The sequence below is a fragment of the Tyto alba genome, unplaced genomic scaffold (assembly GCF_018691265.1).
Source record: "Tyto alba isolate M040663 unplaced genomic scaffold, T.alba_DEE_v4.0 Super-Scaffold_26, whole genome shotgun sequence".
Classification (NCBI taxonomy): Eukaryota; Metazoa; Chordata; class Aves; order Strigiformes; family Tytonidae; genus Tyto; species Tyto alba.
Genome location: NW_024881300.1, coordinates 2849421 through 2871435, shown reverse-complemented (window position 1 = coordinate 2871435; position 22015 = coordinate 2849421). Strand labels below are relative to the sequence as shown.

General features: G+C 54.7%; 2 protein-coding genes across 4 annotated transcripts in view; both read left to right on the top strand.

The window, feature by feature from the left end:
• The first annotated feature begins 1497 nt into the window (after nt 1–1497).
• On the top strand, nt 1498–2868 carry LOC116963185 (metallothionein-1). Its single transcript, XM_032998991.2, has 3 exons — nt 1498–1634; nt 1949–2014; nt 2584–2868. The coding sequence occupies exons 1-3, from the start codon at nt 1604–1606 to the stop codon at nt 2676–2678; spliced, it is 192 nt and encodes a 63-aa protein (XP_032854882.1). The 5' UTR covers nt 1498–1603; the 3' UTR covers nt 2679–2868.
• Nucleotides 2869–13176: 10308 nt separating this feature from the next.
• The window catches only part of NUP93 (nucleoporin 93), an 83439-nt gene continuing 74600 nt past the window's right edge, over nt 13177–22015 (top strand). The window contains exons 1-3 of one of the 3 annotated variants that reach the window (XM_032998403.2): nt 13177–13215; nt 19481–19694; nt 20255–20372. In XM_032998403.2, coding sequence (XP_032854294.1) covers nt 19516–19694; nt 20255–20372 — 297 coding nt within the window. In that variant the 5' untranslated portion in view covers nt 13177–13215; nt 19481–19515. Of the gene's footprint in view, nt 13216–13288; nt 13311–13373; nt 13420–19480; nt 19695–20254; nt 20373–22015 lie in introns of those variants that run through there. The other 2 variants (XM_032998417.2, XM_032998410.2) reach the window with 2 other exon arrangements.

Genomic DNA, 22015 nt, shown 5'->3' with positions numbered 1-22015 from the left:
AGAGCACACACGGGACCCCGAGAAGATGTGTCCCCCCCACTCCGCTGTGACACCCACAGCGCAGGGGGCCACGGCCGGGGCCGGCGGGTGCCACCCCCACGTGTGTTCCCCGGCACGTTTGTGTTCCCCTGCTCCTGCGGGAGCGACTGACGCCCTTGGCACGCGCCCGGCCCCTGGCACCATCCCCGCCATCACGCCCCGGTGCATCAGCAGCAGCGTGACGCTCACACGACCGCAGGGCTGGCACGCCGGGGCACCGGCGGCGGAGAAGGGGCCCATGGGCTCTGCTTCCCTCGGGCTTTTATGTACCGATTTCCCACCCCTGGCCTGGCTGGGCTTGGAGGAGACGCCGAGTCGGGGCGCTGGCACCGCTCCCCACCAGGTCACCCAACAAGCTCCGAACATGCCCAGGCAGCTGGGTGGTAAAAATACTCCCTGGCCCGCTGTTTCGGCTGGATTAGCATCGCCTCCAACAAACCGCCTTAGCCAGGCACCGCAGGCAAAAGGCCAGCTGGGATAAAACCCCAAACCAAAGGAGTTTCAGGGTACGGGGCAGCTGGGATGGGGTACCACCGACACCGGGGAGCACACAAAGACCCCAGGAGTGAGGAGGAAGGATGCACCGCGGCTGGCACTGCCTCCTGGCTGTGGGGCAGTCCCCCTCACACACCCCCAAAACCTCAGAAAACATTATTTTTTTCATGCCTTCCACCCCAAACCTTCACTGCTCTTTCGAGTGAGTGGGTAAAACCCGCTGGGGGAGTTGACCGGGGTGATGGCAGCTCGCCTGCCACCCTCCTCCCCTGCACACCCGGCTAATGGTGCGCGGAAATTAATTCAGACGGGTGGGACGGAGCGCCGCAGCTGGGAAGGAGACGGGCCCCCGAGGTGCCATGCGTGGCGCCGAGGGGACGTGGGCGCTGCCATCCCGGGGCGCTGGGAGGGCACGGCAGGCTCCGGCCGGGCCAGTCCAGCTTGTTGCTGCTCCTGCTCGCGGGGAGGGTGTCAGAGCCACGGGACAGGGTCCGGGGCAGGGACCGCAACCCTGTCTCCCCACTGCGCCAGGTCCCCATCACCCCACTGTGCTGGCTCTGGGAGGAAGGGGCTGAGAGTCCCCAGCGGTGGTGGCAGCCCCAGGGGTTTGACAGAATTATTTTTTGGCAAAGGGCTGGTCTGCATGGCCTGCCCTGGGTGCACCCCCCCAAGCCCCCGGGCCCGTGGGAGCGGAGCAGCATTTCCAACACAAGGTTCCATCTGTGTGTTGAGTTTTGGCCGTTCTCTGCACACACACGCCCCCACCCCCCACCCCTGCCCTCCATGCCCCCCCCCTCCCAGCCCCCCAACATCTGTGGTCACCCAGTCAGCCCTCCCCGCTGGCGTGCCGGGGAGGGGGGACACGGGAGCCCCAGGCCCTGCCCCGGGGAGTGAATCAGCAGCGCCCGGGGCTGGTGCCGGGCTCGCCGTGCGCAGGCTGCGAGGGGCGGAGGTTTTTGCACTCGCTCTCGCCCGGCCAAGGATAAATAGGAGGCGGCTGCGAGTCCTGCCAAAGCTGCTCTTCTCATCGCCCAGCACATCCCACAGCCGGCACCCAGCCCAGGCAGACATGGACTCCCAGGACTGCCCTTGCGCCACTGGTAAGGCAGCGCTTCCTCCAGAGGGGGGGACCCTCAGCCTTCCCCCTCCTCCATCCCCACTGCGCTCCCATCCCGGCCACCACAGCTGCTGGAATCCTCTCCCAGCTTCGCTGCGGCCCGCCCGGAGCATCCCACTGGGAATGCCGTGACCTCCCCACCCAGCGAGGCCGAAGCACCAGCCCCGGCCGGGGCTGCTGGAAAGCGGGTGCTCGGCGGGGCGGCAATGCCCCCCCCGCGCAGCATCCCCGGGGATGCGGGGATCTCCTCCCACCACCTCCTCTCCAACCTTTTTTCTCCTTTTCTCTGGGTTTTAGGTGGCACCTGCACTTGCGGGGACAACTGCAAATGTAAAAACTGCAAATGCACATCGTGCAAAAAAGGTAAGAGGGGGGTCCCTGAACCCCACGGGAGGGGGCAGAAACACTTGTGGGGGGTTTTACTACACATCCCTGGACACACTGGATCAAAGCAGGCTCAGGGTGTCAGAGCTGTGTTTATTCCTCACGTATTTTTTTTGCTCCTGAAGGAGCACAGGGTGAATTTCACGCCCCCAGCCCCCCCTGCCAGGCAATACAAGCCACCCCATGTAACCCAAAACTCAGTGTTGCCCTCGCTGGCACCTCAGGCTCGGCACAAGGGGATGACCCAGGAGGAAACCGGCACCGGGATTTCTTCCAGCTGCTCCTGATGCCGTTAGCCCCAAGCAGAGGGAGGGTTTGCAGAGAGAGGGGCTGGGGGGGCCCTGGGGGTCCTGCACCCTCCCCAGTGCCAACCCTGGGTGCAAAAACACCCTGAGAGACACTGCTGGGGATGGGGATGCTGCCAAAACGGGAGGACACAGGAATCAGTGGGAGGTCTCCGAATCAGTCACCCTCCATGGGACCCCCCCCAAACCCCACCCTGAGATGCCCCCGGGAGCACCCCTGACTTACTTTTCTCCCCTCCGCAGGCTGCTGCTCCTGCTGCCCGGCGGGATGTGCCAAGTGTGCACAGGGCTGCGTCTGCAAGGGCCCCCCCTCCGCCAAGTGCAGCTGCTGCAAATAGGGACCCCCGGCTGCACATCTGGGGGGCCAGAGAAGAATAACCTTATTGTGTATGTTGGTTGTTTTGTTGATTTTTTTTTTTGGTTTTTTTTTTTTTTTTTATATATATATATGTGTTCAGATACCTTTAGTGTTTCTCACTCATGACGTGTAATAAGCTATCTAAATAAAGTGATGTGTATATAAAGGTCTATAAGGCACCTGGCACTTCTGTTTGATGGAGCGGTTTCCCTGGGGAGCGGGAGGGCAACGCATTTGGGGGGTCATGGCAAAGAGTCTGCGTCTTATTTTTGCTCCTTGCTTTCAGTCTTGGCTCTGCCCTCCCTACCAGCAGCTCAGCCTCTTGTTTTAACACTTTCCCTGCACAAGGTAATTTATAAGGAGGTTTTTTTTCCCTGCCCTGTTGTTACCCAAGGGCAAATCCCATGCTGTCTCCTCCACCAGAAGTCCTCGGGGCTAATGAGCAGCTCGTTATTACAAGCCTTCACCGGCAACATAATAACGGCTACAGCCCTGCCCATTTCCAGGGGTAACATTTCCACAGCAGGTGGGGTGGTGGTGGAACAGGTTTAATTTTCCTCCTGGCAGTTTAGTTGAGCGGGCTGGAAGAACCACCCTGCTTGTCCCCCCTCCACCTCTGCCAGCCTGGCAGGGCGCTTCTGCGGGGAGCCCCGGGTGACCTGGGTGCCCAACGGGGTGTTGTGGTGCCCCCAGCAAGGCGCAGTGCCCACAGTGGGGTGGGCACGATGGGGAGCAGCGCCTGCAACAGGGCGCAGTGGGTTGCGATGCCCAGAACAGGATGGGATGCCCACGATGGGATGGGATGCCCGTGCCGGGGCACAATGCCTGCGATGGGATGGGATGCCCACGATGGGATGGGATGCCCGTGCCGGGGTGCGATGCTCGCCCTGCTCAAGTGCAGCCAGGACGCTGCAACCCAGCTGCCACGTGGCACCGTGCTGCTCCCCAGGACACACGAGGGATCCTGCCTGTCCCTGTGCTCCCCAAAAGCAGCCTTTCATGGGCTCTAGCTGCAGAACCTTTCCTGACCCATCCAGCAAGTGCTGCCAGGACTCAGCCAGGGTTTTGTCACAGCCAAGGTCACCCCTACCCACCAGCTGCTCGTGGTACCAAACCCCAGGCGATACTCTTTTGCTCCAGGAGGGCTCTTCCCCCAAAGCATCCCCTAAGATGTCACCATCACCCCACACTTCTGACGGGTGTGAAGCACATCCCTACGCCCGCTGAATGTGGGGCAGGGCAGGCATGCTGCAGGCAGGGTGCAGCATCAGCTCTGGAGCTTCAAACTCAACTCCGTTCTGCAGAGCGCAGGGTTCATCTTTATTCCTTCCTGCCCAGAGAGGTTTACGTGCCAACCATGCAAAACCACGGTTGGTGAGCCCACAACAAGTGTGAAGGAGAGGTTGCTAATGGGATTTATCCCCAAACATGTGGTTTAACCAGCGGGGCTGACAGCATCCTTCCAGCCTCGCTGTCCCCAGGGGGTTTGCATTGGTCCTGCCCCACAGCTCTGCCCTGTGCCCATCCCCGTGCCCCACAGCAAAGCGATAAAGAGCAGCTATGGGATGCTGTCCCCTGCCTGTGTGAGGGAGGTGGGAGGGGACTCCGAGCCCTGAGACCTGTGCTGGGCAGCTGCGGTTCCTCTGTTCCGCTTCATGGCTGCTATAAAATCAGAGTTGGATCTGGCACGCCTCTTACATGAGCACAGACTCGGGATTAACTACTCCCTGCTGGCCCCGGGAAATGGGGACACAAGCAGTGACACGGAAAACCCCCCAAGCCCCCCCTCCCTGCTGATGTCTGGCACGTGCCCTGCACCCCGGCATTTCGGCAAGCCCACGGCTTGGGGGAGACATGGCTCATCCCGCCCTGTCCTGCTGCGGGATCACTTCATTATTCAGTGGAAATGCCCAGATTGGGAAACACGGTGTTTTCCAGGCATTTTCCTGTCCCTGCTCCACACAGGGTCCTGTGGGGATGCTGCGCTGCCCGTTCCCACTTGCAGGGACGGGGGGGGGGGCCCAGGCCCACGTGCCCCGGGATCCAGCACAGCCTCTCCGTGGGTGACGTGTGGAATTCCCAGAAATCTGGAAATTCTCCTGCCTCCCCCACAGCCTCGGCCCTGAACACTCACCCCCTGCTTTTGGTACAGGCACACGGAGTCAGGGTGCACATCTCCATTTTGGGTGGCGGGGGGGGGGGGGGAGGGCTCTCCTCTCTTCAGTCGGGTGCAGCAGAGCCCATCCCCACCGGAGGGGTGGCGGGGGGGGGGCAGTGCCAGCCTGCAGCACCGTGCTGGGGGGTGGCCGGGAAGCGATTTCACAATTTGTGTTTATGTACGGTAAGACCACACGTGCACCGCGATTTGATTTCACCTCTCCGCCTTTCCCGCTCAGCCAGTGGCAAGCGCAATGCCTGCTGGCTTAGCCTCATATTTACACTCCCTCGCTGCTGCCTGCAAAACACTGCCAGGAAAAAAAAAAAAAAAACAAACCTAAAAAACAAAAAAACAACAAACTCTGTGTTTTTGCAAACAAGCACACACCGTTCCCTGGCACAACCTCCCAGGGCCACCGACCCCGTCCTGGTCCCAGGGCCCACTTGCCGGGGCTCCACAGGCACAGACCCCACCTGGGGTGCCAGCTCCGAGCCCAGGCTTGCCCCGTTTGCACCAGTAAGAGCACTGGGTGCAGGCGCGGGGACAGCCTGTCCCTGGCCCAGCTGCTGTTTTCCCTCCCGGCTGCCAGCGGAGCGGGGGAATCTGGTCCGCACGTAAAACACGGTGACAGGAGGGGAAAACCCACGGGTGCCGCGGGCGCTGGGGAGCCGCGATTCCCTGCAACCCTCGGCCGTCCATGCCACACTCCTGCGCTGCATCCCACCCCTCCCGGGGGGCCAGGCGAGCACCCCAGCCCCACAGGACTCTCTGGTAGGGTGCTGAGATTGTCCCATCCCCGGGGACAGCCCCATGAAACCCGTGGCCTCCCCGAGGGTGGGGGGCACAGCCGCACCCCAGCACTGGGCACACCGGGCTGGGAAGGGTGAGGGGGCGTCACGGGGCTGTCCCAAAAGTTGGTGGCAGTGCCATGCCAGTGCTGTCACACACACCCCACCCCACCCCCCCCCCCGCTATCTTACAGAATTCTTGGTCCCCCAGGATGCAGCACCCTGTCGGGGGTGGGGGCGGCAAAAAGGGGTGCGGGTGGGACCCCCTGCCGCCCCCAAAGCGGGCGGGGAGGGCTGTCAGGGCCGTGACCCGGGGTGAGTACAGCACCGGCCCGGGGTGAGCACGGCCCCACGGCACGGCCCCCCGTGGGCACGGCCCCCCCCGCCCCGGCACCGCCCCGGGGTGAGCACGGCCCCACGGCACGGCCCCCCGTGCGCACGGCCCCCCCCCCCCCCGGCACCGCCTCGGGGTGAGCACGGCCCCACGGCACGGCCCCCCGTGCGCACGGCCCCCCCCCCCCCCGGCACCGCCTCGGGGTGAGCACGGCCCCACGGCACGGCCCCCCGTGGGCACGGCCCCCCCCCCCCCCGGCACCGCCCCGGGGTGAGCACGGCCCCACGGCCCGGCCCCCGCTGAACACGGCCCCCCGTGAACACGGCCCCACGGCACGGCCCCCGCTGAACACGGCCCCGGGGAACACGGTCCCGCCCCGCCGTGCGCAGCGCCGAGCACCGCCCCGCGCCTCCACCCCATAAATACCGGGCGGCCGGTGCCGCTCCGCATCGCTGCGAGCCCACGCGTGTCGTGTCGTGCCGTGCCGAACCAAGCCAAGCCAAGCCAAGCCATGGATCCCCAGGACTGCACTTGTGCCGCCGGTAAGTGACCCGGGGGGGGGGTTCCCGTCCCGGGGGGGGGGGGGGGTCCCGTCCCGTCCCGGGTGGGGGGGGGTCCCGTCCCGTCCCGGGTGGGGGGGGGTCCCGTCCCGTCCCGGGTGGGGGGGGGGTCCCGTCCCGTCCCGGGGGGGGGGGGGGTCCCGTCCCGTCCCGGGGGGGGGGGGGGGTCCCGTCCCGTCCCGGGGGGGGGGGGGGGTCCCGTCCCGTCCCGGGGTGGGGTCCCGTCCCGTCCCGGCTGACGGCCGCTCTCTCCCCCCCCAGGTGACTCCTGCTCCTGCGCTGGGTCCTGCAAATGCAAGAACTGCCGCTGCCGGAGCTGCCGCAAGAGTGAGTGGGGGGGCTTGGGCCGGGGGGGGTTGTCCGTGACCAGTTGGACCCTCGTGGGCCCCATAGGGGAACCCCTCCTTCCCCTGCTGGACCCCCATGGGGACCTCCCGACCCTTACCCAATTTCCCGACCCTTTCCTTGCCCTGTACCCCCTACAGAGACCCTCCCCCATGGGGGTGCCCCTCGCCTCACTGGGATCTTTCCCTCTATACATAGAGACACCTCCCCACTCCCTTTTGGGGGGGGGTGCCCCTACTCTAGAGAGACCCCAACCACCGCCCCCCTGGGATCACAACCCTGCCCATAGTGGTGGGGTTTTTTGGCGGGAGGGGTGTGTTTCTCACTCTCTATAGGGTATCCCTGCCCCGTGGGACCCCCATCTCTTCCCACCCCCTAACTCTTGTGTCCCTCCCCCCAGGCTGCTGCTCCTGCTGCCCCGTGGGCTGTAGCAACTGTGCCAAGGGCTGCGTGTGCAAGGAGCCGGCCAGCAGCAAGTGCAGCTGCTGCCACTGAGCCGCTCGCCTCCGCCTGTAAATAGCCAGCACGCTTCGGGGATGGGGGGTGGGGGGCACAAAAAAAAAAAAAAGAAAAAAGCCTATTTTTACATGTTTTGTATTTTCTGTACCAGTGGTGAAGCTGGATGGAAATAAAGGAGTTTGGCTGGAGGTGTGAGTGCTGCTGTCGGGGTGGGCTGGAGGCTGAGCCCTGGCGCTGCTTGTGACTCCTGTCACCTTGGGGGGGGGGGGGGGAGGGCTGCTCGCAAACACCCCCATGGCATTCTCCGAGTGGGCTCGGGGGAGTAAAGCAGCTTCCCAGGGTGGGGGACTGACCTCATCCTGCATGTGAGGAGGCTCTGGGTATCTTTAAGGTGCTGCTCCCTTTCCCCTCTCCCCGCCCCCTGCCCCAAGGATGGGGTGATGTGCCTAGGGGTGTGAGGCAGGGGGGGTTCCAGCCCCCTCCTGCCCCTCTCTGGCTTCATGGCAGGTGCCTCTGCACCACCCTGGGGCTCCCACACCCCGGAGCTTCCTCTGGGTGAAAGCTTGTGGGAACAAGCGCGGTGGGTGGGAGGGTGCTGGGGGCTGGCAGCTTGCCTGCCCTGAGCCGCTGCTGAAAGGCAGAACCGCACTGGGGATGTGGCTGTCCCATGGGCAGGGACAAACACACCCCCCCCCTCAATAAGAGCTTGTGCTTTACAAACCTCAATCCACTGGCAGAGCAGATCCATCCCCAAAGGGACGCTTTCCCTGCAGCCTCCCCATGCCAAATAACTTCCAGCTACGGTGCCTGGCTCCTCCTGCCCCAGGCATGACCCCTAAGTGCTTTTTCTTTTCCAGCCCTATTTTTGGAGACCCTATTTGCTTGGAGCTGTGATGACCTCCAGACCCAGGAGGGCACACAACCATTGCTGCAAATAAGCCCTGTGTGGGTTAAATGCAGCGCTCGGCTGCCCAGACAGCGGGTGGCTGCAGGGTGCTGGGACCGGGGTGGGGGGATGGGAAGGTGCGTGGGCTGCGTTTTGCTTCCGAAAGTTTCTGCCAAGTGAGAGTCACTTTTTTATGCACAGGAGCCTCTGCCGCCGGCTGGGGTGGCTGCCCCTGCCTGCCCGTGCACGTCCCCTGGGTGTGCCCCACCACGGAGGCAGGTTCCCAGCCCCGCTGCCAGGGCTGGCACCCCGCTGCCATCACCCCTTCCCTACCTCTTTGGGCAGTGGGGGGGGCCCTTCCAGCACTCGGTGGCCAGGCACGGGGGGCAGGACGAATTTAAAAAGCAACATGCTGGTGCAACCCCAAAATGGAGGTCCCTGGGTACCCAAATCTTTCTGCCAGGCTGGGTGGCACAAGGTAGGGTGTCTGCAAGGGGGGAGCTTGGCAATACTGGGGACACCAGTGCCCGGGGATGTTCCAGGCATCCAGGGGAGCTGCTTACCCCTTCCCCAAAGGTTTGCCCAGCTTGAGCACGGGGCTTTGCAGTGGGTGCCCAGCCTGCTCAGCACCCAGCCTCACCAGTGAGAAAAGCAACACCCAGCTCAGCACCCATTTGCCTTTTAAATGCGTTGCCTTATTGAATTAGTGGGTGCCTTTTGCCTAAGCAGCCGGAGCTTGCAACAGAGGCTTAGCGCTGGAGATGGGGTTTAAGAACCTGCCTTGCCCTAAATGCATTTAAAAAATAATAAATCTCATGGGAAGATGCTTCGCTGGAAAACAAGACTGCCGGGGTGGCTGACACGGCCCCGATGCTGGAGCCCAGTGCAGCAGAGGGGCTGCAGGCTGAGCCCCCCCCCCCCCCCCCCCGACAAGGGCTGGGCACCTGCATCCTGCACCAGAAACAAAGCCGGGGTGTGGATGGGGTTTTCCCTCTCAGGAAGTGCCGCAGGCATCAACCGCTCCGTGTTCCCAGCGGCGTGCCAGGGTGGTACGTGGGCACGCACCTCCGCAGCCGGCTCGTGGTTCTGCCTGCAGGCCCGTCTGGCGGCAGCAGCGGCCCCAGAGCTGTGGACCCCCAGCCTCAATGCCCTTTCCAGTCTCCCCCAGGTGTGATTTGGGGTGGGGTAAAGCCACAAGACTGGCGGGATGGGTGCAGGCACCCATGGGAGTCGCTGGCCTGGGATGTGCCTGGCGCCCAGCTCTGCCTGTAGCTGTTCTCAGTGAGGTGGCTGGAGTCTTTCTGGTCCCCTGAACAGTATTTTCTATAGAAAAAGCCCCCTACTTTCTAATGAAGTGGGAGCTGCTCTTGGCCTGCATGCAGCTGTGTATGGCAGGAGAGTGACGGAAATAAAGGCTTGGTGCCAGAAGTGGCTGGTGTGCTTTACCCAGCCCCTTGAAGAAAACCACAGCTCAGCTTGCAGAAGTGGTTTGGGGTGGCTGCACGTCTCCCCTGGGCACCTGAGGGAGCCAGGGCAGAGGTGTCCTGGGTGCACGCCCCGCCGAGCAGCCCTGCAATGGGGTGCAGAACCCACGGGGGGCTGCCCTCAGCACCACTTCTGACTCTGCATGAGGCTGGTCTGTCCCCACGGTCCTGGGTGGTGCTGGCATAGGTCCTGAGCAGAGGGGACATACACACCGTGCAGAGGGGACATACACAGCGTGCAGAGGCATCCTGTGCACCCGAGGAGCTGTGCGCTGTGTGCAGAGGGGACAGGCACCCTGTGCAGAGGGGATGAGCACCCTGTGCAGAGGGGACAGGCACCCTGTGCAGAGGGGACGAGCACCCCGTGCAGAGGGGACAAGCGCCGTGTGCAGAGAGGGCACCCACCCCGTGCAGAGAGTAAATACACCCCGTGCAAAGGGTAAATAAATGCACCCCGTGCAGAGGGGACAGGCAGCGTGTGCAGAGGGGAGCGGCACCATGTCCTCAGGGGCCGTGCACCCTGTGCACCCAGTGCAGAGCGCACATGCGTGCAGTGTGGAGGGGAAATACACCCTGTGCAGAGGGGACAGCACCCTGTGCGGAGGCGACGGCACTCCGTGCACCCCCAGGGGACCGGCAGCCCGTGCACCCCATGCAGAGGGGACGGCACCCTGTGCAGAAGGTCCCACACCCCGTGCACCCCGAGGAGACGGGCACCCCGTGCACCCCATGCAGAGGGGACGGCACCCCGTGCACCCAGAGGGGGACGGCACCCCGTGCACCCCATGCAGAAGTGACAGCACCCCATGCAGAGGGGACGGCACCCCGTGCACCCCGAGGGGACAGCACCCCATGCAGAGGGGACGGCACCCCGCCGCCCGCTCCAGCCCAGCGCTTCCATAAGGATTTGCTGCCACCTGCCTGCCCAAGACCGTCCAGCCCCGCGGTCCCTGTCCCTGTCCCTGTCTCCTGCAGAGCGGCTACTCCTCGCAGCCCACCTCGGGAGGCACCAACACTTGTCCCTGGGCAGCTCAGGACCTTCCTTCTCCCGCGGGAGAGCTGCTTCAGGAGCCTGGGCAGGCTCAGGGAGAGCTGGGGCAGCACGGGCACCCACCTTGCCAGGACACCCATCCTCCCAAGTCACCCATCCCACCAGGACACACATTGCACCAGGACATCCATCCCACCAAGTCATCCATCCCACCAGGACATCCATCCCACCAAGTCATCCATCCCACCAGGACACACATTGCACCAGGACATCCATCCCACCAAGTCATCCATCCCACCAGGACTCCCCGCCCAGCAGGGACCAGTGCACCCCTCAAAGTGGCTGCACCAAACACTCCAGTGCCACAAGCACTCTCCCACTGCTAATTTTTGGGCTGAAGCTCCACAGAGGGTGTAACTGGGCACCCTGGGGCCAAGCCCAAACACAGCAGACCCCAGGGTACAGATCAGCCCATGGCACAGCGCAGATATGCTTTACATGTGCCAGGTCTCAGCATATAGTGCTAAATACACAAGAAAGAGTAAAAACTACAGTTTTACAAAGAACACAGACTCCAGGGAGCCAGGCAGGTACCCAACATTGGAAAAAATGAAATTTTGGTGATACCAGCCAGCTGCTGAACAACCAGCAAGCGTCACAGTGCAGAGAGGGAAAATTTGGGGTTTGCTTTTTTTTTTTTTTTTTTGCTTTTTTTTTTTTCTGGGGAAAGCAGCTGATCTTGAATGGCTGCAAGTCACCTTCACATCCTCAGAGACCTGAAGCAGGGCTGGTAGAATTGGGGCAGTCCCTGCAGGGCTGTAATTTATAGCAGAAGTGCTTATAGGCTGCCCTGCACTCTGATGGGGTCCTAAATCTCTGCTATATGTTAGAGATGCTCCTGCCTTGTGTGCCAGGGGTACAGGCAGAGCCAGGCACTGAGACAGGCAGCTCCCCAGCTAGCTACATTTTAGAGCCACTTTGGGTGTTTTTATACAATCTAAGTGATGCTTGTGACTGGAAAAAAAAAATGAAGTGGCAGGAGATGAGTTATGATGCCTTGAAAAAACTTGTATTTAGTGAAGTAAAGAAAAGAAACCCCCAGTAGCCTTTGAGGAAAGTCATGTTTTGATGCTTGTTGTCCTGTGTGCAAGGAGACACCCTTGGGAAAATCTGGATTTTGATGTTGGAGCAGGCTGGGATGTAATTTGCCCGAGTGCATCCCAGTGAGGGCAGATTTCCATGCAGCTGCTTCGCAGGCCAGTGGGCAGGGCCACGAATCAATGGGCAGGGATGCATCCTGACCCCCTGCCTGCACTTAGAAATTATGGGGTGCCAGAACTGCCACTGGGCTCAGAGCTGCCTTAGGGATGGGAACTGGTTTTACATGGGAAATTTTGGAAATAGAGGCTGTATGAACGGGGAGATCCATTTGGCTCTGAAGCGCGATAGGAAATCTTGGTGCTGCATCTTCTTCCCTTGCTAGATATCACAAAACGGGATCTGAGGGGGTCACTGCAGCCAGAGTGATTACTAGGGATTTCTTCAACAGGAATAACTCTTCATCTGAAAGAAAGGCAGTGGGATATGGAGAGAGCTGGGCAAAGGGTAGCAGGGGGGTGTTTCTTGCTGCTGCTTGTTAAAACACCCCTTAAAGAAGACAAAAGACATGATTGCAGTTATAAGGGAGGGACTTTGAAGGTTTGATGGGTTTCGGAGCTGTAACAAGGTCCTTCCATCACCTCTTACACAAGCAGGCTGTTGGATGTTTCCTATCGGGGCCCACAAAACTCCCAGTATCCAGATCTTGCCTTACAAATCCCGGGTCACTAGCAATATCTGCTCTAAGGCTTGTGCTGGTGTCCTGCCCCTCCGCTGTTATGCGCGTGTGCCCATCAGGGGACCAAACGCAGAGTATCCCTATACACCTTCCGGAGACCATTTCACTGGGGGAGAGAGTGCCTGCTGGCTGTGGGACTGTTTGCTGCTGTATTTGGCTACAGGAGGGAAAAGCGAGATTAATTGGTTACCCTTATTTTACCTCCTGAGGAATCAGCTCTCGGGTGGGGTTTGTCAGCGTGAGTTAGCGGTGACTATGAAGGGCGAGGGAGGGAAAACATCAAGCACTTGATTTTTTTTTTTTTTTTTTCCCCTGCTTTTCTCTTTTTTGTGTGTGCGGTTTGGCCGCGGGGCGGCGTGCGCAGCGCCGAGCACCGCGGGCGGAGCGGCGGGGGGCAGCCTCGAACCCGCGGTCCCCGCAAGCGGCCGCCTCCCCCCCCGCCCTTTCCCGGCGCTTCTGTCCGTGTCCTCCGCCGCGCGCCTCAATAAAGTTGTTGTCGCCGGGAGGGGGACGGGAGCCAGCGCGCGGGGAAGAGCGGCGGCCGGGCCAATAGGAGCGCGCGGCGCGGGGAAGCGCGGCGGATCGGCCAATGGGGGCGCGGGGGCGGGCGCGAGGGCGGCCAATGGGGGCGCGCGGCGCGGGGCCGGCGGGCGCGGCGGCCGGAGCGGCGGGCAGGTGAGGGCGTCTCGCGGGCGTGCCATGGCTTCCTCTCCCCTCCTTTTGCCGCCTCGCTCCCCTTCCCCGGCCGCTGAGGGCTTTTTTCCCGCCAGGTCCTGAGCTCTTCAGCAGCTTCCGCCTGCCTGGGGCTCCTTCGCTTCGGCCGCCGGGCGAGCTCGGTGGCGGGGCCTCCTCTGAGGGGCCGTGGCTGCCTGAGGCAGGGTGTGTGTAGCCCCAGGTCGCGGCACGGCCCTTGGGGCTCCCTGACGAGCCTCTCGGGCGCAGTGCAGGCCACTGCGGCGGGAGGCTGGTGGGGAACACTCGCAGGCCTCCACGTGGGCCTCTCTGGGGTTTCTGTGTATCTCCGCCCGAAAAATAACCTGCGTTAAAATATGGGGGGGGTGTAGGGGGGCTAGCCTTGTTTCTGCGAGGAGAAATCTCTTCATTCGCAGTACTTCGTGCTGGTCGGCAGCGTGAAGCCCAGCTGCGGTAGGGGAACTTTGCTTTTCACCAGGGCGCCACGTTGGTGCTTTAGGAAGCAGAAGCTCGTTGTGTGAGTTGGGAGGTGTCAGGAGAGTGGGTCTACGTATGCATATGATTTGGCGTCTCTTTTTCAAGTTCTGCGCCTGGGGGACGTTCCACGCCCTGGTGTGGGGGGACTGGTTTGTTCCTGACCAGGGGAAGAGCAGTTGCTGCCGGGTGGTGGGAACTCATGAAAGGCATGGTGTTCTCTACGCTGTCCCAGGCTCAACTTCTGTTTCACAGCAGGTTTTGGTAAGCTCATGTGACCTTGTAGTTACCAAGCGTTGCTTTCATGTATGCCTGGCAGGATATAGAAGACTTCTGAATGCAGAAGGTAAACCATATGTGATAGTTGGGACTCCTGTGTCTTTCAGATCAGTCAGCATGATTCAGGACAGGATAGCTATCTTTACATGCTTAATGTGGACCCTTCAGACTATGCTTGTATGAGAATGATGGCTAACCCTTTCTCCCTGCCCCACAAGTCCTTTCTACCAACAGCAGTGCTGGCTTCTTGTGCAAAACAGGTGAAAATGACTGTAAGGATTTCTTACAGAGCATCTTGGATGCAGAACTCTACTTCTGAAACTAAAGAATGCTATTTGTTAGTCCCTTCTAGGCAAGATTCACTCCATGTAACAGTTTTGATTTTCCCAGAATCATCATAAAGTGCATAAAGTGTACAGAGTAACTTACTCTCACTGTTTGGTCCCAACTGCAGGCAACAGCCTGTGATGTGATGTTGAACTGCTGTTGTGTTAAAACTTGAGCTGTGGGTGCACTGGCTGTTGGTATTTAATTAGCACCTACTGTGGTGTGCTGGATGCCATCTGTGTCCCAACATTCTTCTAAACCTCAGTATATTAGTGATTGGAAGGGGTTGAATTAAAGTCCAAGTGCAAACAAGGGCTACTTTCCTCCTCCTTCAATTTGGCCATGTCTTATGGGGCAGTAGTTAGGTCATGGAGAACTAAGGTGAGGGTGACAAAGAAAAGCCAGTTCCTGTGTGCTCTACTGCTGTTGGCTTATGTTATGTCTCTAGAAGGATTGCTTACTCCTTGGGAAAACTGGGGGCTTATAAATAGGAGAAGCTTAAAAATTGCTTGGCGAATGTATGTGTTTCTGTAATCTAAGTTCATAATGTTCATGTGGTGATAATATCACAGGAAATGCAGTAAGGGGGGGGAAGATCTGGGTTTTTATATCAGGAATTGCAAATATGAAACTAAATGTTCTATTTAATGAGAGTCAGTTTGCCACCCTGTGGAGGTTAGTGTCCTGCTGAGGTGGGTGAGAGTCAGGTGCTTAAAATAAGTACTAAGTGTTTGGAGAAGAGGGACAGGGATAAGATAGCAAAACTCCTAGCTGAGTCAGTTATTCAGAGCAGTGGAGACCGGAGACCACTGTGAGGAACTTCAAAGTCAGATGACAGATAAAAGGCAGTGTTGACAAATGTGTGATAATAGATATTGGAAGAAATAATTTTAAATGCCTACTGTTTGGTTCCAGGTTAAACAATGAACAGGATAGAGAAGAGTTGTGTGGCCTTGTTTGTCCTTTCTTATAGTGCAAGAGCAAATAACTGAACCTTAATGCATTTAAAACTTTGAAAAAACAGTTTTGTTCAACATATGTACTGCAAGAGCTCTTTGAGATCATAAAAAGATTGGACTTCTGCATGTCTACCTACAGATAAGATGAAGAACAAAACATACAGGACTGAAAGTCTTTATGGGAGGCAGGGGAGGATTAATTAGTGGGTGATAGAAGGAACAATAACTTTGGAAGATTGTTGTGTGGCCTATTCAGGATTTTCCTGCATCAGCCTTTTGTTGCTGGGGGAACGGGCTGTTGTACCAGATGGAGTACCAAGTATAGCTTGGAGCTTTTAGGTACTTGTTTTTAAGCTGGCCATATCCTCATTTCATGTTTTCAATGTAGCTAGGATATGGAAGTTTTCCCTTTGCTAAGTTTGATTAAACATTTATTTTTATGCTTTACATGCTAGAGGGTGATCTGCTGAAAATGTGCAGCAGACATCTGGGTTGTACTTGGGTCGCTTCCGCTTGTGGAACATGGAAGATAAGGCAAGGGGAGACCACAGGTGTTGACCCCAATGATGCGTCTATTCTTGGTGAGGGGTCAGTAGGTCTACGCCATTTCTGCTTTATGCCTGTCCTGCTCTTAAAAAACACTAGTGACAGAGTGTCTGCATCCTTAGAAGGTAACTTATTTCAGCATCTTAACTAATATCTTATAAATGTCCTTGTGCTTTCCTTTAAAAACAACCAAACAAGAATTCGGCTATTTGCTCTTTGATTTCTATCTCTGCATTTCTTAATCAGTTCCCCTGTCTGTAATGTGGGGATTGTGTTGCTGACTTCTTTTCTGAAAGGTCTGGATGTCTGCTTATGCAAAGTGTTATTGCTGTTCATACAAAATTCCCCAGGCTTGCAGAATGGGCCTTTTACTTATTCATGTTTAGCTTAGTAGACAGGAGCTGCTACACTACCTGTAGCAGTCCAGGCTTGGAAAAAGCACTTTTGCCTCAGAGCTTGACTGCAGCAAGTAAAGAATTGCCCGCTTTCTCTGACTAGTATGCTCTTGTGTCTTCCTTCTAAAAGCAGCTTGTCAGACCGAGTCTCTTGAACACTCCAGGGCCAGAGCCTTTGTGAGAGGGTGACACTGGTTTTCTTCCTCTGTTGCCTATTTTGAAGAATCTCTTTGCAACTTGTGGAACTGTATTGGTCCATCTGCTATTCTGAAGGTAGCGGGTGAGGCTTTCCTTCTCCCCTGTGAAGTCTTCCTCCTTTTTTTTTCAAAGCACTGAAAAAATATGAATTTTTTTTAGTCTGTTTCTCAGAGTTAATTAATTAGATGACACAAAGCCTGTCAGTACGTGAAATACAACAGACACACAGGCACTGGAGCATTTCAGCTTTGTGTCTTTCTGAAGCTAGTACAGTAAAATGTTCATGGCCATATTTGGAGTATAATAGCTACAGCATTCTTCATTAGATAGCACTGTAGTGCTCTGGAGGAGTTTTTAGGGGTTTTAGGTAATAAATCATAATTTATAATTAGTCTGAATAGACTTAAGAAACCTGCCATCATATTTTCTGGTGTCTTCTTGGCTTAAATCCAGTCAGCTTGTACAGTATACAGCATTTATTTGTGGTTTTAAATGTTGGGGAAACATTATACTGGGGTTTAATGGAATTGTAGTCTAATGCAGCAGCTTCTATTGATAAGTCATCAAAGTTGTTTTACAGAAGAGCCTTTTCAGTCCTGGCTTTTAGCCCAAGGTCGATCTGGTTTCACAGAAGTTAGTTTAATTTCTGATGTATTTTCTTTCCCTTAGGTGTCAGTTGTTGCTCCTTCCCCAGCCAGACATGAAAATCTGCCATCGCTCTGCTCGTTACTGTGGTAGCAGTTTCCATCTTGCACAGCAGCGTTAAGAGTCAGACTGCAGTCTCTTGAATGCAGTAAATTCTGTCAGGGTGGAGACAAAGTTGTTCGTGTTGTTACTCAGTCTAAATATTTGAATTCTGTCTCTTAGAAAAAGCTGTTTAGTGTTGGCTTTCTAGATAAGTTTTGAGCTGTCATTTCCAGTGCTTGGTTATAATCACAGGTAGTTTAATTTCCTCCAAAATAACTAGTTTATTCTATATCTGCTGAATTCAATTAAATCTCAGAGTTGTTGCAATTGTTCTACGTTGGCAAATTTATGGGACAGACCTTTTATGGTATTGACGTGGAGTCTATGGCTAAAAAGTGCAGGTTTGGGAGCAGTTTTATAGTGCACTGATTCTCCATGCTTTTGGTTTCAGTGCTCTGAGAAGTTAGTGCCTTCTTACGCTCTCAGCTTTTTATCTGGTTGGTAATGAAAAGAGGAAGTGGACCGGATCGGATCGAATCAAGCTGTAGTCTGTGCTGTTCTTGCAGTTGGTGCTCCCAGAGGATCTGATCAGTTCTTAACTGCACGGGAGCGTGGCTGTTCTGGTCGGTGTCTGCCAACAGAGGCTGCTTCTGGCAGGGGTGCACCTGAGTTATCGCAAGTACGCGCTGGAAAGATGTTCTGTACTGCATTGCAGGGCATGAAACTGCTTATTTCCACCATCACCCCGCCCTGCTCCCCTCCATCTCGGTGACATGTGAATCCGTTCAAACAAATCCAGTTCTATCTGCTGTCTCACCTGATTAACAAGTCAGTGCAAATATGATCGCTGCCTCCCCCAGTAGCTCCCAGCTTTCCAGAAGTGGGTGGGGAGTGCTTGTGAAATTCTCCATTCCTGGATGCCGGCTGTTAGAGTTTGTCCTGGCACCCAGGCAGTAGGGATCAGTTTCTCTAATTGCATATGTCTGAATGAATCATCATGCAGTGCTTTTAAATCACTTGTCCAGACAGACAAAAGCAGTGCTACTGCCACTGGTAGTTGTACTTGGGAATGGTGGTGAGACTGAGAACGTGACGGATATTAAAATTACACTGTTAAATTGCTTTGGAATGGTTGAGGGGTACCAGGAAATACTTGAATTGCAGGCTATTTTTGGTTTGTAAAAATGCCCTATTTTCTTCTTAGTGGGCTCCCTTGAACCAGATATCCTCCATTGATTTTACTTTTGTGTAAATGATGAAGATCTGGTTTGTCTTATTTGATCCCAGGCACTTTGGGTTGGGGTGCAAGTGCTAGGAGAGAGAGATTATACTGGAGCTTCCCATGTCTGTAGCACCATTCAGCAAGACTAGATTTCTATGATCTTCTCCTTTGGCTTTACATAGGTGCCAGGTGCTCGTAGCACGTAGCTGATTTAGCTGCAAATCATGGATTTGGTGTGTGAAGTTGAGGGTTTGGGTTTCGTATTTCGTTAATGTGGACACCATTGCAGCTACATGTTTTTTTCCACATTGATCCCAAGCACATCCATTTTTGTCCTATATGTAAAAATAACAGGCTTCATTCTGAATTTGGAACTGCGTGATGAACTAAAGACCTCATCTGCTAGAGCCCTTGCTTTACGCTGTGTTATGTTTCTTTATTCTCTCATCTGGTTTCTGCAAACAGTTCTCACGAACACTGGTAAAACTTTCTGCATACATTGAAGTTACAACATATCTTCTACGTTGGAGCCATGTATACTTCTTTTGATTTTGGAGATTAATGACATATGGATTAACACAGTTTAATAGATGGCTAGTTATAGCTGTCCATGTACTGTTAATTGCTGTTAATGTCCATTGCTGTTAATTTAACCCCATGTTTATAAGTTCTGTGTGTTTTTAGCTCTCATATATACATATATACCTATGCATGCATATGTATGTGTCTCCATTTATAATATATAAAAATACAGAATTGTAGAATATCTTGAGTTGGAAGGGCTCCATAAGGATCAAGTGCAACTCTCTGAACTACTTATATACATGTGTATACAAGTAGTTTATAGCTAAATTAACACCAGATTCTTCACAGAAACTTCTCTGCTTTCACTCTCCTTTGTATCAAGGCAATATATGAACTGTCATACGGCATCTGCATCCTGCTTCTGACAGGTCCACAGATCTCTCTTAAGAACATAGTCCTGCAAGACAAAGCTCTCTGAGACCACTTGAAAGTATTTCCTTGATGTTCAGCACTTGGGGAGGATGGGCAGGAGAGTATCCTGTCTTAGAAGACTTGTTCTTGGTGGTCTGTCTGCGCCCCTGTAGGTATAGAAACTGTTTATGGCTGAGCAAGGTTTTGTTTCTCTTTCTCTGAAGGATTCTTTGCATCTTGAGTGAAACCTGCAGCAGAGATGGATACTGAAGGCTTTGGAGAGCTTCTCCAGCAGGCAGAACAGCTTGCAGCCGAGACAGAAGGCATCTCCGAGCTCCCTCACGTAGAGCGCAACCTGCAGGAGATCCAGCAGGCCGGGGAGCGCCTGCGTTCCCGCACGCTGACCCGCACCTCCCAGGAGACTGCGGATGTTAAGGCGTAAGTACGGAGCACCAGCACTGGAAACTGCACGGAGGGTAGAAGCTGTTTACGGGTTTGGTTTCTAATGCGGGGGGAGTCTTGCTGGGAGGACATGCCTGGAAGAAACAGAATGACTGCAAAACTGGGGTGGTTTTCCCCTGCTACCTTTCTCTTACTGGAGAATAATAATAAAAAAAAAAAGTAATGGAAGGATTTCTCTGAGGAGCTACCAGCCACCAGATTTCAGCCACTAAAGCCAAAAAGTGCAGTACCTTGTTCTGGCTGCTGCTGAAGACGTTTACCAACGTGCTTTAGAATTTTTCTATCTGGAAGAACTTGGCAGCTGTGCAGTGCTGCAGTGGAACAGCAGAAAGAGTTCAGCAGGGCTGAGGTCATCAGATACACACATAGGGCTGTGGAAAGATTTTTTTTTTTTTTTTTGGTGCAATTTTTGTAACAGAGCTGGGAGCAGTGTTTGTATGTGGCTAGCTGCTGACCTAAATACCGGTAATGAATTTGGCTTTAGAGTTCTGTGTGTTCAATACTAATTTCATACCTGTACAATTTCTTCCTTACAGGTCTGTTCTTCTTGGGTCTAGAGGGCTTGATATATCTCACATTTCTCAGCGACTAGAGAGTCTAAGTGCAGCCACTACATTTGAGCCTCTTGAACCTGTGAAGGACACCGACATCCAGGTAGGGGCGTTGCTGATGTGTGAATTACACTGCCCTTGTAACTGCCATTTCTGTGTTGTGGTTCCAAGCTCTTCTAAGGCCATTGTGGAAATAGTCTTGCTTTCTGTTTAATTCACTGGCTAGAGAAAGTACAGAGGAGAGATGCTACTTTCAGTGATGAAAGATGTTTGAGTTAGCCATTAGAAGCAGTATTAAGTACTGGATCAGAAGTACTTTAAGTTCCAAACTCTTGCTGAAGTCAAGAGTAACTAGGTATGTACTTATTGCCTTTGTTGACCTGTCTTTGGTGGCTTTGCAAGCCTAAATTGCGCAGGGATACCTCTCCCTCATAGTTCTGAGACCTTTTTTAATGTCTGACGGGACGAACACATGTGGAACCAGTTGGCATTTTTGAGGTGTTGGAATAGGTGGCATTTAAGTCAATGTGCAAAAGAGGTGAGTATAGCTTTTTCTTTCACTGAATCTCAGATGTCATAACCGTGTCTTACTGGTAGACTGACTTTGCTATGTTTCATATGTTTTACCACAGATTTAATCGTGTAAATTTTCCTGTAGATCATTTCCCCGGGTGTCTTAGAAATTAATGTGACCCATCTATTATTGCTTTATGATAGTTGTCTGCCCTTGTAGAATATCTTAATGATGAAGAAATCTGCAGTATTCATTACTCAGTTAAGAGCTGGTTATGGAATTGATGTTGTGGGTAGCATTGAAGATAACGGCCTGAGTTACTGGCTAATCACTTTGAAGCTTATATTTTATCTCCTTTCTGTCAGATGACTAAGTTAGGAGGATCACAAGAGTTGTAAACTCTCCTTTTTTGCAGTAGTATGCCCAGAACTACTTAACTTCAGAAGGGAAACAGAGGGCAGGAAGGTGTGTGAAGTTACCCCATTTCATCTAATGGTATGTTTCATTTAGGCATTTGGGTGCTTGTCCATTTTGAGTGGACAGGCCCTTAGTCTCATTTCATTCTAGTGTTAGGAGCCCTTCGGTGGCTTGTTTTCAGGCAGATTTGCTTAATCCCCTGTTCTCCAAGGCCCGTAGGCTATCTGTATGCCCTGGGGCCTGTGGCAAGATGTTTCCTCGAAGTGCAAGCAGTACTCCTCCGTGTTGGGGCTGTCTTCAGTCCGCATGGGCTGGGAACCCGGAGGGGTGGCTGTGTGTGGGAATGGCCTGCTTGGAGTGTTTCGTGTTTCTCGAAGATGGGATTTCTTCTTGTGCCTTTGCACCTCTTCTCCTTCTGGCAATTCCTAGCATATTTGGCTATCTTCTCTTACTCTTCCCTGATGATTTTCCCCTCTTTTTTGCTAAAAATTTAGTGCGCTGTGGAGACTTCATCTATTGTATGATGATAGAGTGAGAGCTATAAACCACTGGTATTTTTCACTTTCTGTCTTTTCTGATTTTATTCTTTCTTCCAGTTTCTGATGTTGTTGTATTTCTAATTGGTGGTGTTAAACTTGATACATGTCTTCCTTGACCCCATTCTGTCTAGATTTTTTTTTTTTTTTAAAGAACTCTTTCTCTTTTAGGTTTACTACTGCTGTTTTGTTTTGTGTTTTTTTTTGTTTTTTTTTTTTTTTTTTTTTAATTTCTGGTGGTTTTCCTTTCTGCTTTAAGACTGATCTTATTGTAGGTTA